The sequence below is a fragment of the Sinocyclocheilus grahami genome, unplaced genomic scaffold (assembly GCF_001515645.1).
Source record: "Sinocyclocheilus grahami isolate Dianchi unplaced genomic scaffold, SAMN03320097.WGS_v1.1 scaffold103.1, whole genome shotgun sequence".
NCBI lineage: Eukaryota > Metazoa > Chordata > Actinopteri > Cypriniformes > Cyprinidae > Sinocyclocheilus > Sinocyclocheilus grahami.
Genome location: NW_015505282.1, coordinates 771,504 through 790,630, shown reverse-complemented (window position 1 = coordinate 790,630; position 19,127 = coordinate 771,504). Strand labels below are relative to the sequence as shown.

General features: G+C 36.4%; 1 protein-coding gene across 2 annotated transcripts in view; it reads right to left on the bottom strand.

The window, feature by feature from the left end:
* wwtr1 (WW domain containing transcription regulator 1) overlaps nt 1–18,370 on the bottom strand; it is a 53,910-nt gene extending 35,540 nt beyond the window's left edge. For both annotated transcript variants that reach the window (XM_016276514.1, XM_016276513.1), the window contains exon 1: nt 17,629–18,370. In XM_016276514.1, coding sequence (XP_016132000.1) covers nt 17,629–18,038 — 410 coding nt within the window. In that variant the 5' untranslated portion in view covers nt 18,039–18,370. The remainder of the gene's footprint in view (nt 1–17,628) is intronic.
* Nucleotides 18,371–19,127: the final 757 nt, after the last annotated feature.

Here is a 19,127-nt window from a genome sequence, read left to right as displayed (position 1 = left end):
TAAAGCACCGCTTCCATCTAATGAGTCAAAGAGAACAAAATCGTCACTTCCTGATTAACTGGCACTAAATATCACTAAGAAAAGTAGGAGAAGCCACTGAATATAATAATTTTCATATGTAATAAATGACTTGTGTCTCAGAGCGAGCAGATGAAACACAATAAATGCAGTCATTGCTTTCGGAGGTGGACGCTGCTGTTTGGGAACGCAGTCGTGTAAGATGCTTATACAGAAGTACATAAATGCAACGAGATCGGTCCGCTGGTTAGTCAGGTTGTTCTGTCCCATAGCGTAAAATCTTTTTTGATGTGCGTGGAGGAATTTATTCAGCAAATCAAGCATAAAAACGTTTTTGCGAATTAAGGGATTTTTTTTCCAAAATATGGCATTTACATCTGATGCGATACTTCAAAATGCGCATAAAAACAAATCAAAAGCAAAACATTTTAACTCTATAATCAAATATATTAGATATTTTTTTACTTTTTTTTTTGTTTTCTAAATCTTACAGAATCTTTGCATTCATATGTTTTTGGTCTGTAAGACCTGTGACCTTTGCTCACCAAGATTGCATTTATATATTTATTTTTAAAAATACAGTAAAACAGTAATACTGTGAAATATTAGTACAATTTTAAATAACTGTTTTCTATGTGAATATCTGTTCTACTTTTTTTTTTGTTTTCTAAATCTTACAGAATCTTTGCATTCATATGTTTTTGGTCTGTAAGATATTTTAATGTTTTTAAAAGAAGCCTCCTTTGCTCACCAAGATTGCATTTATATATTTATTTTTAAAAATACAGTAAAACAGTAATACTGTGAAATATTATTACAATTTTAAATAACTGTTTTCTATGTGAATATCTGTTAAATTGTAATTGATGTCTGTGATCAAAGCTGTATTTTCAGCATTATTACTCCAGTCTTCAGTGTCACATGATCTTCAGAAATCATAATATGCTGATTTGCTGCTCAAGAAACATTTCTGATTATTATGAAATGAATAGAAAGTTCAGCATGTATAGAGTCTAGTGTAAAAGATAAATGTTTTGTAACATTATAAATGTCTTTTAAACTCAATGCATACTCGATGAATAAACATTAATTTCTTAAAAGAAAAATCTAAATCTTACAAAATCTATAAAATGATAGTATATACATAAAACTGTTTATGAAACGAAGAGTTCCGGTCCTTGATTCTGATTGGCTGAGCTGCGTTTGAAGCTGTTGTATAATACTCTACAAACACACACCTTTGTTTACTTCTGTGTGTTGCTTGACAACCACTTTGTTGCAACCACAACTGTTTCTGAGAAACTACATTGTTTGGTGGAAGAATACTGTTTTTATTAATATCATTACACTTTATTTGCTCTGTTTTATTCTGTGAAACCTTACTACGTATATGGAATAACCGTCTTATAAAAGCAATAATCCCCGTGAAGCCATGGTTTACAGTGAATTTATAACAGCTAAGGGGGTTTTAGTTCTAACAACTCCCCTTAGCTGTTATAAATTCACTGTAAACCACGGCTTCACGGGGATTATTGCTTAAATTTAAAATAAATAGTTAACACAATTTTTAAAGACTAAAACAGCACTGCAGCGCTACAAGCTTTCCAATCTGCAAAAAAGCTGCTTGATGTGTGTAATTTATTTGCGCTTTTTAATGAATGTGTCAAACAGATTCACTAAACATTCTGAACTGACTTGGGTTGTTAACTTTTGGAGGCAATGATAAAAATGCTAATTTGTCAGTGAAATCGATCTAAAAAAAACATAAAACATGTAAAAGAAAAGAAAGAAAAAGAAATAGTGGCCAAAAACACAATCTTGTAAAACGGTGATTCCCACAATCCCAAATGATGCCTCATTTATGAAACACCAATAAGTGTTAATCACCAATAAATTAATCTCCAATTCTATCTCTAGTTAAAGAGTTCATTACAATCAAATGAGCAGTAATGAGCAGTGTTGGGGAAAGTTACTTTTAAAAGTAATGCATTACAATATTGCATTACTCCATAAAAAAGTAACTAATTACGTTACTTAGTTACTTTTTATGGAAAGTAATGCGTTACGTTACTTTTGCGTTACTTTTTAAATCTGGACAGGGCTTGCTTGTTTGTTTTTAAAATTTGCCAAATATAAAAGCCTTTTCACACCAAAAGTGAAATGAACAAGCCTCAGGCTGAAGGGAAAGTACATTTACGTCCGTACAGTAGAATGCAGAAGAAGAAATTTCAACACACTTCAGCAATAAAAAAGACACAAATGTTGCCTAGAGTAATTTGTGCTGATTAGTACGGTTGAACTGGATCATCGAAGGTCAGAAGCAAATAGAATGGGATTAAATACATAAAGCATATTTGTGTTGTTTAACATTTAATTATTGCAGGTTTGCATCATATTCTGAGTAGTAACTTAAATTAAAAAGTAATGCGTTACTTGACTAGTTACTTGAAAAGAGTAATCTGATTACGTAACTCGCGTTACTTGTAATGCCTTACCCCCAACACTGGTAATGAGTGATGAGGCTGTCAGACATGACCACACATGAGCCAAAACTGAATACGATCTGAGACAGAGCGACACTATGCGGCGCTCCAGCGGGTTACTGAGGCCTGGGATACTGGGGAGGGTTTTGGTTGGGTTTGGCTCAGGTGTCTCTGTGCCTGAAGGGGTAATCTGCTCAGGCATCGGCCGGCCCATGCACGGCTCTCAGAAACCTCCAGTGCACTGTTATGCAGCATTACCTGTTCAACACCTGCTTAACCACGCTCACAATGAGTAAGAGACAGATTACATCTACAGAATCTAACACATCTACTAATCATGGCACAGCAGCACATGACACCCAGAGCTAAAGTTAAACCCATACAGCTTCAATACCACTTACACTAAACTCAACCAGAAGCATTTGTGGTGTGTCGGTTACCACCAAACACTGTGCAAATACATTGTTTTATCATCATTTTTGAGTCATTTTAGGATGCTGTAAAGTTGAAAATAACATATATTAGCAAGCATTTTTTCACACTAAAATCATGTGAAACTTAAGAATGATCGTCCAACCCTTATTGATGTAAGTGATTCAAATCAAAGACATACAAAAAGGCTACTAATGAAAACATCTGTTGTGACATGCGTGCATTCAATAACAAGAGCTGGGGGTTTTTCGGACACATCATGCGGCAGGCAGCACATATGTGGAATATTAAATGACCAAAACGAAAATATTGCAAGCAAAATCATGACGTCCCTTGAAACAGAGAAGTAGGCCTATAGGCTACATCAGGATACTTTTAAAATGAGTAGTTGTTATGGAAATAATATACTTTAAAAGTGTATACTTAATTGTGAACTGAATGTAATGTTTTCTGACATTTAATTGCATGCTATTTGCAATTAAATGAACATTTGTTATAGTTTACAATTAAATAAATATAATAAAAACTTACTAAAAACAACAAATCTTACTAAAAACTTAGTAAGTACCTTAAAGAGTGCTTTACATACTTAAGTAGCACTTAAGTACATCTTTATATATCTTTTAATAATTCTATTGTCTTTGAAATATGGCTAACGTACTTCTGAAAGTACTAACGAGCATTTATGCTAAACTAAAATATAATTTAATGTCATTCCAATTGCGACTTGTATGTCATGCATTTAAATATATGTGCAATTACACATTTGTAATGATGAAATTGCAATTTAGTACATTAGTGCAAATACATTTACTTTAAATTTAATATTGAATAACACAAGTTATTCAATATTAGAAAAATTAGAAAGAGAAAATTATAATCAAGCATTTTTACATGATAACAAAATAAGTGTACTCCTTTAAAGCATGGCAAAATATGATTAAAACATAAAAAAAATGATTTAAAATGTACTTTAAAGTAAAACGTTTAATCCAGTGTTGGGGAAAGTTACTTTTAAAACGAATGCATTACAATATTGCGTTACTCCACAAAAAAGTAACTAATTACATTACTTAGTTACTTTTGTGTTACTTTCTGTCATATGGGCTTTATTTTTTAATAACAAAGAACAAAAAGTTATATTTTTGGCAACTGTAAAGGCCCTTTCAGAAGAATAACTTGCGTTACTTGTTTGAAAAAGTAACTCAGATATATATTTTTTTTAATTTATAAGTAATGCGTTACTTTACTAGTTAGTTGAAAAAAGTAATATGATTATGTAACTCACGCTACTTATAATGCGTTACCCTCAACACTGAATTTGATATTATTGCAAAGTGCACTTTTTGAAAGTGTACTTAAGTGTGTTAAGAAACAGCCATGAAAGTCACTTAAGTGGCCTTTTATGTGATTAATATTATATAATTTGCAAGAATTTACACTTCTTGCTCACAAGAGGTTTCTCAAGGCACAATAACAAAGTATTCCATTGTCGTAAGGATAAAATAAATATAGTTTTAATTCTTTCGTGGCTGGTATGCCATCATATTTAAGGTTAGTACCTTCTCTCAATTCACTCTCCATTGGCAGGTGTGCTACACAGCTTTAACTTTAGACCCTGACGGCACCTGACTCAAGACCAGATTAGAAACTTTGACGGCTGCACGTTAAATGGTCTGTCAAATTCGATTAAACTCAAAGAAAATAACCCCTGGGAACTCGCTCTCTGCTCTTTAGACGATACAGATTCCTCGGCAGCGACATAAAGGCATTGCTCTCCTGGAATGTGTATTCTTTGGAGGAGCCACTTGGAGCAAATTTGACTCTTTTCTCTCCTCCTCTTCTCACCCACCTTCGTGCCGGTGACGTGGTGAGTGGAATGCATGGGCGTCTATTGCGTTTCAAAGATCAGACGCATGCCAGACCCTTCAGGAGAGACCGACAATAAGCATCACGCTTAAGCGAAGCCCCCTCTGAATCCAGCAATGCATCATACGGGATGGGGCGACGCTGCTGGGAATCAGGGGCGGGCCCATGCTGATGCTGCCCCCGATCCAGTCCAAAACAAATGCGACCACACACATTCCCCCCTCGCTGCTCAATGAGACGCCCCTGCTAGAGGAGCGCCGAAAACAATGCATCCACATAACTGACCGAGACTCAGTGAGAGGGAGGAGTCTGTCACACAGTCTGTCAACAAGTCTAGAAGGGGGTGTGGTCCCGATAAGCTCCGCCCCCACAACTCAGTGGGCGGTGACTAACAAACAGAACCTATTTTCCAACACAATCAACTCATGCAGATGCTTTCTGTAAAATGTAACAGTGGTTGTGTGGCTGTAAAAAGACAACAAAACACAAGCAACCATGGTTGTAATGATAGTGATAATTCTGCCTGGTGGGCAATAAAACAGGGCAAAATTATTCTTATTATCTTATTCATATCCAGAGAACAGAACATTATAAAAAAAATGTGACCACCAACCATAGCAACCAGCCACAAAGATTTGTTAAAAAACTGAGGCTGCAGCTGTAAAATCACATTTGCATTTCTGCATATTCAATCTAGCATGTTGCTATTATTTTTAAGAACATATGAGGTGTCAATGGTGTTTGGTTGGTATCATTAACATCAAACCTTTTGACTTCATTGTACTGAATGTGCACAGATTTTAAAAGCATAAAACAAACAAAAAAACATATAATATAATATAAATGAAATAAATGGACACTTAAGTGCACTCTTTCTTAACACTTTTAAGTAGACTTTTTAAAAGTGCACTTTGTAATAATGTCAAATTAACCATTTTATTCAGTACATTTAAAATTATGTTTTACTAATCTTTTGTTGTGCAAGCACACCTATTTTGATGAGTTGACTGCAAACTAAAGCACATTTTTAATTTTAACAGTGTGTTTTGTAATATTACAATTAAAGTGAATATATTTTGAATTTACTAAACTGCAACTCCTTACACGTTTTAGTTGAAGTCCATAGAAGTTTCTAAAAATATATTTTAGATCATCAGGACTCCTTGAAAGTACATTACAATTAAGAAAGACAACAGAATTATGAAATTACACATAAAAATTTACTCTTATTCTTCTACGGTTCTACAGAAGTCGGTCAACTAATTGCATTTAATATATAAATAAACAATAACGCAGCTCATTTAATTGCAATTAGCATGCAATTAATGATTCAATGTTCATTTTAAAGTACAGGATATTTGTAGTAAGCACTTTAGTAAGCAGAATTTTGCTAAACTGCACTTCTTTTTCATGAGAATATGGAAAATAGCAGCTTGAACATTCTACTGAACATCTGCTTTCATGTTCCCTGATTTTTTTTTTTTTAATAATAACCATATGGGTCTGGAATGTAATTTCTGTGTGAAATATTTCAGGAAAAATACATATTATAGTTTATTTACATATATTATTTAATTTTTGAGTATATACTGGGCTGTAAAAACTGTGATTCCAGGCAGAAGTGAAGTTGAAGCACAGGTCTACAGCTGAGGGGAATTTCTATGGAAAGACACTGTCAGACAGCAGGTGTCAAAACTGTAAACTAACTTTTTTGGAGGTACGTAATTCTTATTTTCTTTGTTTTTCTTCTGAACCGCTCTTTGAAGTGTATAATTCATGTTTATTGTTTTTACTTTGCCCAGAGCGTCCCTCCTGCCATTATTCTCATGAACAGAAGGAAATGAGCAGCTCCGTATCCTGTAGACTTATTGGAGAGGGGTGCAGAGAGCAGCAAAGCACATGGAAAATACCTTGCAGAGAGAAACAGAGCGCATGGAAAACTCAGACAGCATCCACACCAAAACAATCACAGTGAAGAGCTACACAACTACTGCTAAAATACTTCAAATGTAAAAGTAAGCACAGCTACGAATAATCATTCAAAATTCAAATCAAAAACGGAATTGTTCCATTTAATTTGAAGAAAGTTAGTAGTAAACTAAACTAAACTAAACTAGGTTTTAAAGTAGAAGAAAAACATAAAAAGCATTTTTCCATGCCAAACACGTTGCGACAATTATAAGGTGCTGCTGTCAGAGTGTTTATGAGCAGGGTTATTATAGTTAATTGGAACTAAAACGAGGGAAGAAAAAAAACTTTCGTTACTTGAAATAAAAAATATATATAACTGAAATAAAATAAAATACAGTATATACAGTATTTACACAAAGTGCAAATAGCTATAGATTCTATTTATACTATGTTAAAATAGCAGGATATTCTAATTACTTATTGCCAATAGTGGCAATTATCTGCACCTTAGCATTGTAATACTTTATAAAACAGTATGCAATTATTGAGTGTAAATTTTTATTTTAATTTAGATTATTAAATGGATGCCACTATTGGGACAAAAGCCCTCCCTACACCTACCCGATACTTTATTTTCAACCTTTCGATTATTTCCTTCATTATTTACTTCCTTCCTTTTCTGATGTGATTTGAAATTTGAAAAGGGAGAAAAAAAACTTAGCCAAAAGGCAGATTCGAACCCGGGTCGATCGCGTCAAACGTAGTATAACACACACTTTACCCTCTACGCCACTGAATCTGACGATTGATGACCGTCTTTTGAAATGTTGACTAGCCCAATCACACGTTGGTGGGCGGAGTTACTGTAAATAGCCTCTGCCAACAAGGCGGGCTATTTGCACTTAGTGTAAATAGACACTCCGATTTTTTTTTTGTATTCCCAACAGTTAAACAGTTGCCCACACAAAAAAACACTTCCCGCGCCTATGGTCTGATCGCTTAGAAAAGTAATTTTTAAAGGGGGTCATATGATGCGATTTCAAGTTTTCCTTTCTCTTTGAAGTGTTACAAGCTCTTGGTGCATAAAGAAGATTTGCAAAGACTAAAATGGCTCGTTCCAACACGCCCCCACGTTTACGTCACGATGTGGGAAGATTTGCATAATGCCGCCCAAATGTTCACGCAAAGAAAGAAGGCCTAACTTTTATTCTCGCTGTAGTATTGTTGTTGCTGCCGCCATGTCGTGAAGGCGCTGTGTGCTTCGTTGTGAAAGCGAAACTACTTTGTTTGGTCTTCTAAAAGAGGACGATATCCGCTTCGTCATGCCTAGAGCTGATCCGTGCTGGTCGCTGAGGAAATACAACAACTTCGCTCTGTGGATTGCCGGATCGGCTTTCACCGTGGACGAAGTGGAGTCCAGCCTGGGGTCGGCACATGTGGTTGCCGCAGGCATCACAGTATGGTAGGGGCGTAACATTTCAGTCACACACTTGAGGTATTCGGCCAATCACAACGCTCTGGATAGCTGGCCAATCACAGCACACCTCGCTTTTCAGAACAATTAGCTTTGTAAAAATCGACGCGTTTCAGAAAGGCGGGGCATAGAGAAACAATAATGTATAGTATGTGGAAAATAATGTGTTTTTTTTACCTTAAACCGCATAAACACATTTCATTACACCAAATACACAAAATAATGTTCTTTTTAGCAACATCATATGACCCCTTTAAGACTAAGGGTAAGAAGTTTATTCAAATCATTGTTCTTAAAAGGGAAAGCACTCATGTTGTTCCAAACCTCAAACATTTCTTTCATGGCAAGTGAACATATTTTGAAGGATGTTGAGAACCAAACAACACTGGAGCCCATTGTCTTCAAATGTGTGGACTAAAGGTACACTCTTAAAAGTAAAGGGGCTTCACGATGCCATAGAAGAACCTTTTTGTCTAAATGGTTCCATAAAGAACCTTTAACATCTGAAGAACCTTTCTGTTTCACAAAAGGTTCTTTGTGGCAAAAGAAGGTTCTTCAGATTATAAAAAGGTAAGAAAGAGATGGTTCTTTAAAGAACCTTTGACTAAATGGTTCTTTGTGGAACCAAAAAGGGTTCTTCTATGGCATCGCTTGAAGAACCTTTTGAAGCACCTTTATTTTTAAGAGTGTACTGAGAGATTTTAATTGTAATTTTTTTATGTTTTTATGTTTCACAGAAGAAAGGAAGTCATACAGGTTTGGAACAACATGAGGGTTAATGATAGTAAATGATGACAGAATTTTCATTTTTAGGTAAATTATCTCTTTAAGTAGGAGCAATAGCGATGCCTTAGCAAATGAAGTACCGGCAAGTCAGTACTTTAGGTCACTTTCAGTAAACTGCCAGAGATATGAGGGCCGTGTGCATGGAAATCTCCCATCCTCCCCTGCTAAAGGGTTACAGATGTCTTCCCAGAAGGGGATGTCTGTTGACGGTCAGCAACACAGTGTACAAGAGCCACTGAAGAGCTACAATCCTGCTTCTTTATTTAAACGTCGTAAAACACTTTGGCATGGAGCTCAGAGGAGCGGCGCGGTACACAAAGCAGTCGCTGTCAAAACACTTTCATCCTCTATCTGGCATTACTCGCGAACTAAACGCATCTGGACGATCGACTGATCAGTGCAGAAGAGCCTAGTTAAGTTAAACTCTTTATTTGCTCTACTGCCAGACGTGCATTAATGAAATCAAAGCCCTGAGTGTAGAGATACACTCTTATCTGCTTGATAAGACTGTCCATGGAGAAAATCAGCCATCTTGAAGGGGTTCTTTGTTTTCAGATGTTTAAAGTGATGGTGTAAGTTAGGACTCAGCTCCACAAAAAAGGTAAAGGTAAATAAACCACTGCACCCTAAGGGACCGTTGACAAAGAATACGTTTTTCCATTCCATTGCGCTACTTTTCCATTGTTTTTCTATGTAAACCTTCTTGGCGCATATGTGTGATGTATTTTTCAGTGTCTCGCGAATGACACGGCGTTCTAAAAATGTGGCACTCAAGTTAAAATAATTGTAATTTTATGGTCTATTGTCTGCTCACACATATTTCGCTTCCAAACCAAGCAAATGTTGCGAAATCTGCATGGGATATCGTTCACCTTTATGCAAAATTCCCAATTCTGTTGGAATGACTGACTTTTGGCAACGAAAATTTGCCGAACATCGGTAAATACGATTGCACCTTAAAGGTCAGAAACATACTCTTAAGTAAAAACACAAACATGAACACTTGTTGTAAATAGTTCACGCGTGTTCTTGCACGTTACTCAAGAACACGCGACAGAGTTGCCTTCAAACGACTGTTCCATTAAACATGTTATTACTCACGCAACTAGCTATAAACATGTCAACGGTTTAGTTTAACTAGATTCTCCTCAAACTGTTACTCCACAATGACAGTTTGTCAATTTGTAAATTGATAAATTTACACTAACGACTACAATAGCTTCTCCTGTGACATTGCTGCGAATGCGTAAAATAAACCGAGCGCTCGTGTTGCATTATGAATTGCGTTCTTACACATTTTGGAATAGAAGGACACGTAAAATCAAGCTTGTTCGGCATGAAAATTCTGTCCAATTTCACATGCGATTTCCAATAAATGGCAATTGGCTTTACAAAATGCTAATTCACTCCCTGACAGTAGGTGGCGCTTATAGAAAAGCAGACATACAATTTTGCGTCTCTTAAACAAACATTTGTTGCAAAACTTCGGTCTGACAAACATTTGACATTGAATGAATGGCTGTTATTGTGTCTGTTTACAAACATTTGCATGCTCTCAATGTGACAGATTTTTTATCGAGAGGTCTTTTAATCTGTTTTCTATCTCACTGGGAGGAAAACTGGACAACCAATAAGATTTGTGCTTTTGGTAATGGTTACTTCGGTGCGGTGGCACTAAAAATCCGAAAATTGTTCTCGTCTCTTGTCAGAAAGTTGTGCAATGCTTTGTGAAATGAGGTATTTCTGCTTTTAAGCACCGCCTACTTTCAGAGAGTGAATTCGCATTTTCATTTGTCTGTTTATTGGTGTGAACAGACAAAATTGCATGCATGCAACATAAAAAAAAAGATCCGACCAAATTTTTGCGTTGGTGTGATGAGACCTGCTTGTCTGTAAATAAAATCAGTCGCACTGATGGTATGTGAATGTTTATGTCTATGTTTATGCATATGAAATGCACAGAAGATGATCTTTTGAAACAGTCAGTAAAGATGAGGCTTCAAACAAAGGCAGAAGAACACTGTCTAGTTGTGAGGACCATAAATAACAGATGCTTTTTCTGTATAGGATATGTGTGTGAGCCCAGAAGCCCTCCCATCAGCTGCTGCCGTGTGTGAAACGCAGCTCTAGTGTTATTGTAGACGTCAATGAGCTTACTGAGCACTTCATAACACTGGCCTTTGTCTGCAAACACCACAATACCACTGACTGCTTCAATGGAGCGCCATGTGCTTGACTTACTGAGTACAAATAAAACACATGTATAGCATGTGTGACTACACTGTCAAATACAATGCAATTGTTACCTTAATAAGCTATCTCTACCTGATTTAACCCATAAACATTGATTTGTTTGGTATAAATTAATGTATATTGGTTGATTCAATTAAATAATATTGCTTGGGTGATTGCTAACTACTAGTCCTAACTGTTCTAACTGTGTTACAGTTAAATGCAACTGGACTTTTTTATATGCAGTTTCATAATACTTTTGTCTGAAATATGGTTAAAGTGCTGAATTAAAATGCATTTAAATTTAATTTCTATTGAAATTGCTATGTAATATATTTAAATATATGTGTAATGAAGTTGCAATTTAGTGCATTTTAAATAACTTTAAATGTAATTTCAAATAACACTACAGTTCAAATCATAGAGTACTTTAACCATTCTAGGTGCAAATTATAAGTTTTATCACTCAGAAAAGCAATGCATCATCCAGCTTACAGCAAAATACCAAACTTTAAGTATGAGCAATAGCAACAGAGCACCACTAATAATGTTTGTTTTGCTAGTATCTAGCCAGTAAATATATAAGACCTAGTCATATTCTTTATCCTGATGTCCAAATGCTGAGAATCACTCTTTAATCTAGATTTGTCCAAGCAACGTGACATTTTCTTGCAGTAAGAGGCCAATCTGTTTACATCAGTCGAGTCTGTAAAATCTCTTTTACCTCTATTTATTCTATTTCTGCCCATTTCTACAAAGACGCTGGTGTCCAGCGCTCCCTCACACGGCATTTCCTTCAACTTTAATTGCTTTTATACAGTTTATATCTGCGAGTCACGCAAGGCCCTGAAGTGACTCAAAAAAAAAATCATGGCTACAAAGAGACTTTTGTCTTTTGATGGCAGCTATCAGCAGAGAAGAAAGGGCCAGCCAACCAGCATCGTACGACTGGATCTTCATGACTTTCCAATTCATGCGCTGGACAGGAAGAGGCAGAGCCTCCCGTGCCACCAGAGTCCAGCATCTCCTCTCGAGCTCCAGACCGAGAGAATCTCCACAAACACATGTGTTATGTCTGCAGCACAGATAGCACAGCCACAGATTCCATTACGGGGCGCTTTACGCCACTGCGGCCCAATAGCCATTGTTTCGCCGCTCACCCCTGCCAAGCTAGAAACCGCGTCGGCCCATGAAAGGGGGATAAATGTAATGACTTCTTAATAAACATTTCCCACAGCCTGGACCCAAAACTAACTCTGCTAACAAGTGTTTCAAAACGTAATGCTTCTGAATAAAAAATGCTTCTGTCTCCTTGACACAGCACATCTGGATTTCAGTAACAGTTGAGCAGGATTTTGTTCAATAAACCTCCAGTTGCTACAGCAGACGCGTTTCGTTTACAGAGTGAGTTGGATCAAGCGAAATGTTTCTCTCTCTACGTCACAGGCTTCCAACGCAACTGTTATATATCAAACCCACAACTGCTCGGAGTTTATTTACCAATATAGCATCATCACTGCCAGCGGCCATATCAAAAAAACTGATAATAACCTCTGGAGGGTAATAAAGAGTCTGTACTACATTTTCATTTATATGGGTGAATCTCACGAAACCTGTCCTGGTTATATTTCTCTCCAAAATAACGAAATAATAAAAATTTAAAATGTATGTTATTAGAAATAAGATATAATACAAATATATAAAAGATATTTAAAAAAAAACAAATATATATATATATATATATATATATAAAAATATTTGTGTAGAAATTATATTTTGGACGATGACAATTAAGCTTTACAATTACGTTTTCGCACTCGGACATTATTTTCATAAAAACTGAACGATTGTTTCCCCTACAAATTCTCATTGCTGTAATGTGAAAAATATTTTATTTAAATTGTAAAGTGAATACATAATTGTAGTTTTTATTGTGCTGTCTTTGTGTTGAGTTGGAAAGCAAAACAAAACAAAAAACAAAAGGCAAAAGCAAAAAAAACAAAACAAAACAAAACCATGCAAAACAAAACAAAACAATGCAAAACAAAGCAAAGCAAAAAACTAAACAAAACTAAACAAAACAAAACAAAGTAAAGCAATGCCAAACAAAGCAAAGCAAAACAAAACAAAAAAAACCCCAAAAAAACCAAAGCAAAGTAAAGCAATGCCAAACAAAGCAAAGCAAAACAAAACAAAAAAAACAAACCAAAGCAAAGTAAAGCAATGCAAAATAAAGCAAAGCAAAGCAAAACAAAACAACACAACAAAACAGTAAAAACATTGTATTACAGAGTAATGGGAATTTAAAAAAGAAAAAGTGTGGATGAGAATGGGATTTTTATGGACTACCATAATGGGAATGGGGAAAATGTTACAATGCATTTTTTTACATTTAAAATGTACTAAATATAATGATAAATCTAAAATAAGCTTAATTATAATTTAATTTATTTATTTATTATTCTTTATTTATTTTGGGTTAATATATGAGATGCAGGCAGGTTTTATGACATTCATGCATCTCATGTTTCCAGGCAAAGAAAGAAAGCATACTTCAAAAAAGGTTTCACACAAACAAAAGTGAACATTGTGTAAGACGCGAGCTGGCAGCGATAAAAACTTATTCACCGCTTATCTTCAACATAATGGAGAAAAATCAGGCATCAACAGAGCCAGAAGGCAAGAGCTTCTCGTGTTTTATGTGGCATCAAGATGAGGCATAATTACAGACTGCCTTTGCATGAAGAAAGAACTATAAACACTTCAATTCTTTTGCCTCACTTGTTTGGACTAAAGCTGGAGGGCGATCCTTTAATTATATCCTGTTTCATGAAGTTAGGTGAAGAAATGCAGGTTTGATTAAAAACGCACAAAAACCGTATGATTTTTAGCAAAAAAGTAAGCATGACTGTCAGTCGGTCGTACAAACCAGATCATACGAGTTCAGCAACACATAAAATAGTCACGAATTTTCATGAGATTGCATTACGAAATAGCTCTTCGCTATCAATCAGCTCAACCATTTCTGCAGAAACAGCCGAGCTCTAGCGCCTTGAACTGCAAGTTGAAACAAAGATATCCAGAGAGATGTTGAAGCAGAAAGAGGGGGGTTGTGTGACGCTGGAAAGAGATACGTGTGCCCTAATAGTGGGGGCAAACGAACGGCTGCAACAATCCAACGAAGAAGAGTCTCTCTCGGTACAAAATATTCACTTCCTGAGTCTCAACAAACTTCAAACTTCCAAAGAGAAAAAGAAAGGATCCTATAGACATCCTTGCCGTTAGCAGGAAGAGCACGTTTATTGACGGAGGTGGGACTGGATGTGAGCGCAGGCTGATCATTACTGACAGGCCGCTTGGCTTCTCCTGACTGTTTAATTGCAGGGCGGTGTGAAGCTCGCGTCTGCTGCTTTGTTGGTGGCGGAGGTGTCCGCTGAATGTGTGGCAAGCCCTGGCATGTTTTCTTATGGCTTTCACACCAAGAGTTTCGGGTAAGAGAAGGAAGGGAACTTAAGAGAGAAGAGCTGCAGTCGGATTGTCCCAGTACAGCCCAAAGCCATTTGAAATGAGCCTCACAATTAACACACCATCAAAGCATCGACGTGAATCTGTAAAGTTACGAAACTGCATTTTTAAGTATGACCCCATATAAATGGGGTTTGCTTGATATAATCTGATAAAAGAGCATGGGAATTCCCTTACAGAGGATGCATTTACACTACCAGTCAAATGTTTGGAATAATGAATTGAATATTTCGTATGTTTTTGCTGCAGATTAAAAACAGCATAACAGTCTATAAGAACTGTTTCCTATTTGAATATATTTTCAAATATAATTTATTCCTGTGACACACAGCTGAAATAGTGATGGAATCAATCTTGGAATCTTTGACGACTCAAATAGAATGTTCAAAAGAACAGCATTTATTTAAAAATAGAAATCGTTTGTGACATTATTCATGTATTTACTGTCACTTTTGATCAATTTAATGCATCCTTTCTGAATAGAAGTCTTTTTTTTTTTTTAAATCTTACACCAGACTTTTGAATGGCATGTCCACAAAAATATTGTGCAGCACAACTGTTTTCAACACTGATAATAATCAGAAATGTGTCTTGAGTAGCAAATCAGCATATTATTATGATTTCTGAAGATCGTGACACTGAAGACTGGAGTCATGATGCTGAAAATTCAGCTGCGCATCAAAGGAATAAAATACATTTTACAATATATTCACATAGAAAACAAATACTTTAAATTGTAATAATGTCACAATATTACTGTTTTTACTGTATTTTTTAATCAAATAAGTACAGATTTTATGAGCAGAAGAAGCTTCTTTCAAAAACATTTAAAAAGTCATAATTATTCCATGTATTTTTATTTATTTTGCATATTACAATTACAACAATTATCTGAACTTCTAAATATAATTTGTTGTCCACAGTATTTTGATGCAAATTGATACAGCTAATACTAATGCAATATTTAGCCCAGTGTTTGCTTCACATGTTAAACAAATGCTATTTATGCACAGACAAAACTGTCCGTTTTCCTATGTCACTTTAACATTTTTGCATTTTATCAGGTCTATACGCAGTGAATAAAAGTGTTTACTTTTGTACTGTGTTACTTCGCCGCGTGGTTTCCAGTGTAAAACTGAGATTTGAGAACCATCCACATTCATCCACAAGCAGGACAACTACAACCCAAAGAGCGGCCGATGGCTTTCTAGCAGGAAAGACGTGGGCCACTAATTGTTTAACTTGTAGGTGAGAATTGGCGTAAGATTTTGCCACATTAAAGTGTTTATCATCTCAACACAATCAGTGATCTGATTGTCGACAGTCGACACCCCACCGAGGTGATCACAACCCTGGTGACTAATCAACCCTACTGAATCAGATAAGAGCAGAGTCCCCAGGGCCACAGAAGAATAGCTGTCTCATTCCTTCAGAGACGCAAGTCAAAACACACATTTACATTGAGAGATAGGCTCTCTCTGAGATATGCTAAACACCTCCTTATCAAGGTGAGAGAGAGCCTTGATCATAGGCCTGCTGTGAGAAACATGTGTTGCACATGACAGTAAGCAAGACCGGGTGTTTTCTGTCTTTCAGATCCACACCCAGATACTGTTTTGTGTGTTTCTGGCCCACGCCTTCCCCACCAGTGTGTTCATAGGTCGAAACAAAAGCTAAACGTGACGGCATAGATTTCATCAGTGTAAACGCGCACTGATTCGGATCAGAAACCGGTTTAGAGATTACAACCTGTTTGGGATTTCTTGCTTTTAAAAACAATGCGGTGATGTTTCTAGATCAGTGTAAGTAAATAAAACACTTAAAAGTGAAATAATAAAAACACATTTTGTTTGTGGTTCGATGTTCACGTTTAGTTTATTCATGAGTGAAATAAAGCGACAATTGCTTTATGTTCACTTTTAGTGTTACTTTATAAATAAAACAAGTAAATGAATCAAGTAGCGAGAAAGTAAATTGTGACCCTGGAGCACGAAAGCAGTCTTAAGTCGCTGGGGTATATCTGTAGCAATAGCCAAAAAAAACATTGTATGGGTCAAAATTATTGATTTTTCTTTTATGCCAAAAATCATTAGGATATTAAGTACAGATCATGTTCCATGAAGATATTTTGTACATTTCCTACTGTAAATATATCAAAACTTAATTTTTGATTAGTAATATGCATTGCTAAGAACTTCATTTGGACAACTTTAATGATTTTCTCAATATTTCGATTTTTTTGCACCCTCAGATTCCAGATTTCAAATAGTTGTATCTCGGCCAAATATTGTGCTATCCTAACAAACCACACATCAATGGAAAGCTTATTTATTCAAGGGCTGGTTCACCCAATTTTGGAGCGCACCAGGACTCATGTGTGCACTTTGCGTCGTGGTACTCTCTAAAATGGCGGAAGACGGTAACTCGGGGAAAAGAATTGTTGAATAAAGTCATTATTTTAGTTTTCTTTGCACACAAAACGTATTCTAGTAGCTTGGCAAAATTAAAGTTGAGCCACTGATGTCACATGGACTGTTTTATCGGTGTCCTAACTATGTTTCTGGACCTGGGAACATTTCAGTTGCTCTCTATGGAGGGTCAGAGAGCTCTCAGATCTCATCAGAAAAATCCTAACTTGTGTTGTGAAGATGCACGGTCTGTGGGTTTGGAACGACATGAGGGTGAGTAATTAATGACAGAATTTTCATTTTTGGGTGAACTATGCCTTTCAGCTTTCAGGTGATGTATAAATCTCAGTTTCAAAAAAACTGACCCTTATGACTGGTTTTGTGGTCACAATCAGCCCGTATAGGCTCCATTACAGTAACTGATTTATGGCTCCGCTAATGTAACGCAGGAATGTGGCGATGCACACATAATTAAGGCAGTAGCACTCACTTGAGGAAGTACTTCTGTCCGCTGGGGGTGTACGCCATCTCCCAGCCCGGCGGCAGCGGCAGCTCCTCGGCCACATCGAAGGACTGGTGCCGGGTGTGAGAGTGGTGTCTCCCGGGGCTCGGAGCGCCCAGCGCCGCGGGCAGCTGCAGGGACGCCGGGGAGGAGTGCGAGCGGACGTGCGCCACCGGGCAACGCGGCGGGAGGCTGCCGGAGTCGGTGCTGGACTGCCGGGAGTGCGAGCCCGAGTCCGGCTCTCTGAAAAACGACTCGGGAAGATGCTTGTTCCTCCAGGAGCTGCTGGGCTTGGGGTTCATCACAGAGTTGAACAGAGCCTCCAGATCCGTGTCGAGGTCTTTGGCGACATGGATCACCTGCTGGCCCGGTAACGGCTGGAGAGGGTTACTGCTCATTTTGTTCGATATAAAAATACACAAACCCGAAAATCGTATGAAAATACTCGATTAAAAAAATAATCCTGGAAACTGTAGTAAGTTCTTTGGCTGGGCCCTGGGGTTTTTTTCCTTTTCTTTTTCTATTTTTTCTTTCTTTGGTAAAAGTAGTTTCGGTCTACTTAAAAAAAAAAGAAAGTCCTTCAAAGTCTCTAAAAAGTTGTCATAAAGCTACAGAAGTGTATGTGATGTTGTCCCGCATTGAGAGTTTTGAGAGATATTCCTCCGCTGCGTAACTTTGCGGCAAGTTTGTGTCCCGATGGAAAGTTTGTAAACTCAAGCTTTTCTCTCTCTCTCTCTCTCACACTCACACACTCACACACACACACACACACTCTCTCTCTCTCTCTCTCTCTCTCTCTCTCTCTCTCTCTCTCTCTCTGCGTCTCTGAGCGGCTCCTGTGTCATTCATGAATATTCAGTGCTCCAGCCCTCATTAATATTCAGTGATCCAGCCCTCATTAATATTCAGCTAATCAGTGCCATACAGTTTTGCTCATAAAAGCAACTATTGATTATCTATGGATTATCCAGAATTTTAGCTACTCAACAAATGTTGTGTTATTTTAAAAGGAAGTAGTGAAACCATGATTGTCTTTGAATAAAAAGTTTAAGAAGAATCTGACACAATTCTCTAAATATTTTCATTTTGAATTTATTAAATCTGGTTGAATTAAATTTTAAACATACATTGGAAACAAATAATAAATGAAATGATAACAAATATGACATATTGCACATTTAATCATCAACTTGAATATTATCATCAGCTAAAATATTATAAACACTGAATATTTTTATTATTTACAGAATTTCCAAACTTATTAATGTAAAGTATTAGATATTGTAATAAATAATGAGTGTATTTAATGTGTAAGTCATTTAATGTATTAAATAATTTGAGTCATTTGGAATTTTGAGTTATTTAATTACATGTGTAACTTTTATTTATTTGTTTGTTTGTTTGTTTATTTATTTCCTATAGATAATTTATAATAAAGCTGAAATAAAATAGAAACAATAGATGGAAAATTTAAACTTAAAACACTT